Genomic DNA, 2,500 nt, shown 5'->3' with positions numbered 1-2,500 from the left:
GTAGTAAAATAATAGCCTATCAGTCTGTCTACAGTCAGACGCCATAATCCTGTAAGTGGTGGCCGTTTGTCTTTGAGTTGTTTTACGGGGAGGGGCACTAACCCTCCGCCAACCCGCTTGTTGACACGTAGGGAATATGTATGGGTTGGTTATATGGTTACTACGCAGCGTTGTAAATGGTTTCCTGGCGTACAGGAAACCATTAGGCTTGTCACTCAGTGTAAAGCCACCTGAGAGGGAAAGAAGAATAATAAGAAGCGAGAGGAAAGATGGGAGAAATTGGAAGAGAGAAGGGCTGACACAGAAAAAGAATGATAAAGGTGAAGGAAGAAGTAGGCAGCACTACATCAAGTCAGTGGATGATGGTTGCCACCGCCTACGACAGATGAATATAATAATAATAATAATAATGATAACAATAATAATAATAACAGTAGTGGTGGTAGTAGTAATGATAATAGTAGTCTATCTATCTATATACCTAGGCTGCTTCCCCCAAGGAAAGACTAATGATAGTTATAACAATATAAAAAATAATAATAATAATATAATCATAAATAATTATTTCTACAGCCGCCACTATTATGATAATTACTTGCAAAAATGCCTTTTATTGGAAAGCCCTTATATTGCCCTGTGTTGGGCTGTGGGGGTAAGCTGGATGATGATGATGATGATAGTGGTGGTGGTGGTGGTGGTGGTGGTGGTGTTGTTGGTGATGGTGGTGATGGTGGTGATGATGATGACGACAGTGATGATGATGAGGAGGAGGGAGATGGTGATTGAGCAGAGTGACCGTGAATGATGATGATGATGATGATAACGATGATGGTGGTGGTGATGATAGTAATGATGATGAGGAGGAGGAATAGGTCGAGGAGGGTGATGGTATTTGAGGATATTGATGATGTTGATGATGATTTTTATGGGTGAATGAGGAGGATGGTGATGATTTTTCCACATTCAGTCACCCAGTTCATTCATCGTAACTTTAATAGAGATATTTTGATCGCTAAAAATAGGGTTCAGACTCAATTTTTAAAACGATATATTTCACCAACGACTTCCCTCAAAAAAATATATCAGAAAAGAAAAAATATATAAAAAGGTTGAGTATATATGATTAAATTCAATAGGCGTGATTTTTTCCGGATCTGCTCTCTCTCTCTCTCTCTCTCTCTCACACACACACACACACACACACACACACACACACGGTATTAAAGGTGCCAAGTATGGTGAAATTAAGTCTACGGTGTCATCTTGCCGCGTTTCACTTATTAAGCATACTGTATTATTATTATTATTATTATTATTATTATTATTAATCCTTTTACTTTTATTTTATTTTGGCTTCCTTTACGTGGTTTAGTAGTAGTAGTAGTAGTAGTAGTAGAGGTAGTAGTAGTGGTAGGATAATTGGAGTAGTAACAGCAGGAAGTCTAATATCAGCCTCCCTAGTTTGATAGAATAATGATGGTAAAATGAATGAATAAGAAACATAGATTGATAGATACAACGGTAAATATAGATAGATAAACAGATACCTAGATACACATAAAAGCTTTTCCTGTACTGTCCTTATACCATCCACTCCTCAGATTTGTCCGTAGCGTCCGTGGTTGCCTGGGATACGGACGACGCAACGGAAGGCACGAACGCACGCCTCACGTACTCCATCGAGAAGAACGTGATCGACGAACGCACGGGCGAGGCGATATTCGTGGTGGAGGCCGTGTCTGGGCTGATACGAACGGCTATCTGCTGCCTGGACCGGGAGACCACGCCGGAGTACAGTATCCAAGTGGTGGCAAGCGATGGTGGTGGACACAAAGGTGGGTGTTTCCTACTTACATACATACATACATGTAGATACGTGAGTACATACACAGTACATACTTGCATGCATGCATACATATACATGCATACTTACATAGATACATACATACATATACCTACATGTGCACAAATTACATATAATCATTCATACATACATATATATTCATACATTCCTACATACATACATATACATACATACATACACACATACATATACATACCTACATATACATACATACATACACACATACATATACATACATACATACACATATATATACATACATACACACATACATATACATACATACACACATACATATACATACATACACACATACATATACATACATACATACATAGATATATTACATACCTACATATACACGTTCTCGTATATATATTTGCCTGTCTGATATGAAACTTGTGCGGATCTTCACGCAAAAAACAGGAAGAAATATAACTAAATCCAAAGGTATAATTTGCTAAGGAGCATCGGTGTGTGTGTGTGTGTGTGTAATTCACCGGGTCGGTCAGGATCACTTGATAGTCGTGATCGTCAGCATTTTACCCTCCGGAAGGGAGCTGAGAGCTCGTATAGTTCGATCTAAGGGCAAGGCTGTGACCTTCACACACCCACACACCCGTCCCCTTGCTCAAG

At 39.2% G+C, this 2,500-nt stretch overlaps 1 protein-coding gene across 1 annotated transcript in view; it reads left to right on the top strand.

Annotated features, from left to right (window-relative positions):
- LOC145409087 (putative neural-cadherin 2) overlaps positions 1-2,500 on the top strand; it is a 36,315-nt gene that overhangs the window by 6,918 nt on the left and 26,897 nt on the right. The window contains exon 3 of the mRNA XM_080279632.1: positions 1,602-1,835. Within this exon, the coding sequence (XP_080135758.1) occupies positions 1,602-1,835 (234 nt within the window). The remainder of the gene's footprint in view (positions 1-1,601; positions 1,836-2,500) is intronic.

The sequence above is a fragment of the Coenobita brevimanus genome, chromosome 79, assembly GCF_032717465.1.
Source record: "Coenobita brevimanus isolate Jiangsu-jjx chromosome 79, ASM3271746v2, whole genome shotgun sequence".
Classification (NCBI taxonomy): domain Eukaryota; kingdom Metazoa; phylum Arthropoda; class Malacostraca; order Decapoda; family Coenobitidae; genus Coenobita; species Coenobita brevimanus.
The sequence above is the reverse complement of the archived record's forward strand: the minus strand, read 5'-3'. Positions and strand labels throughout refer to the sequence as shown.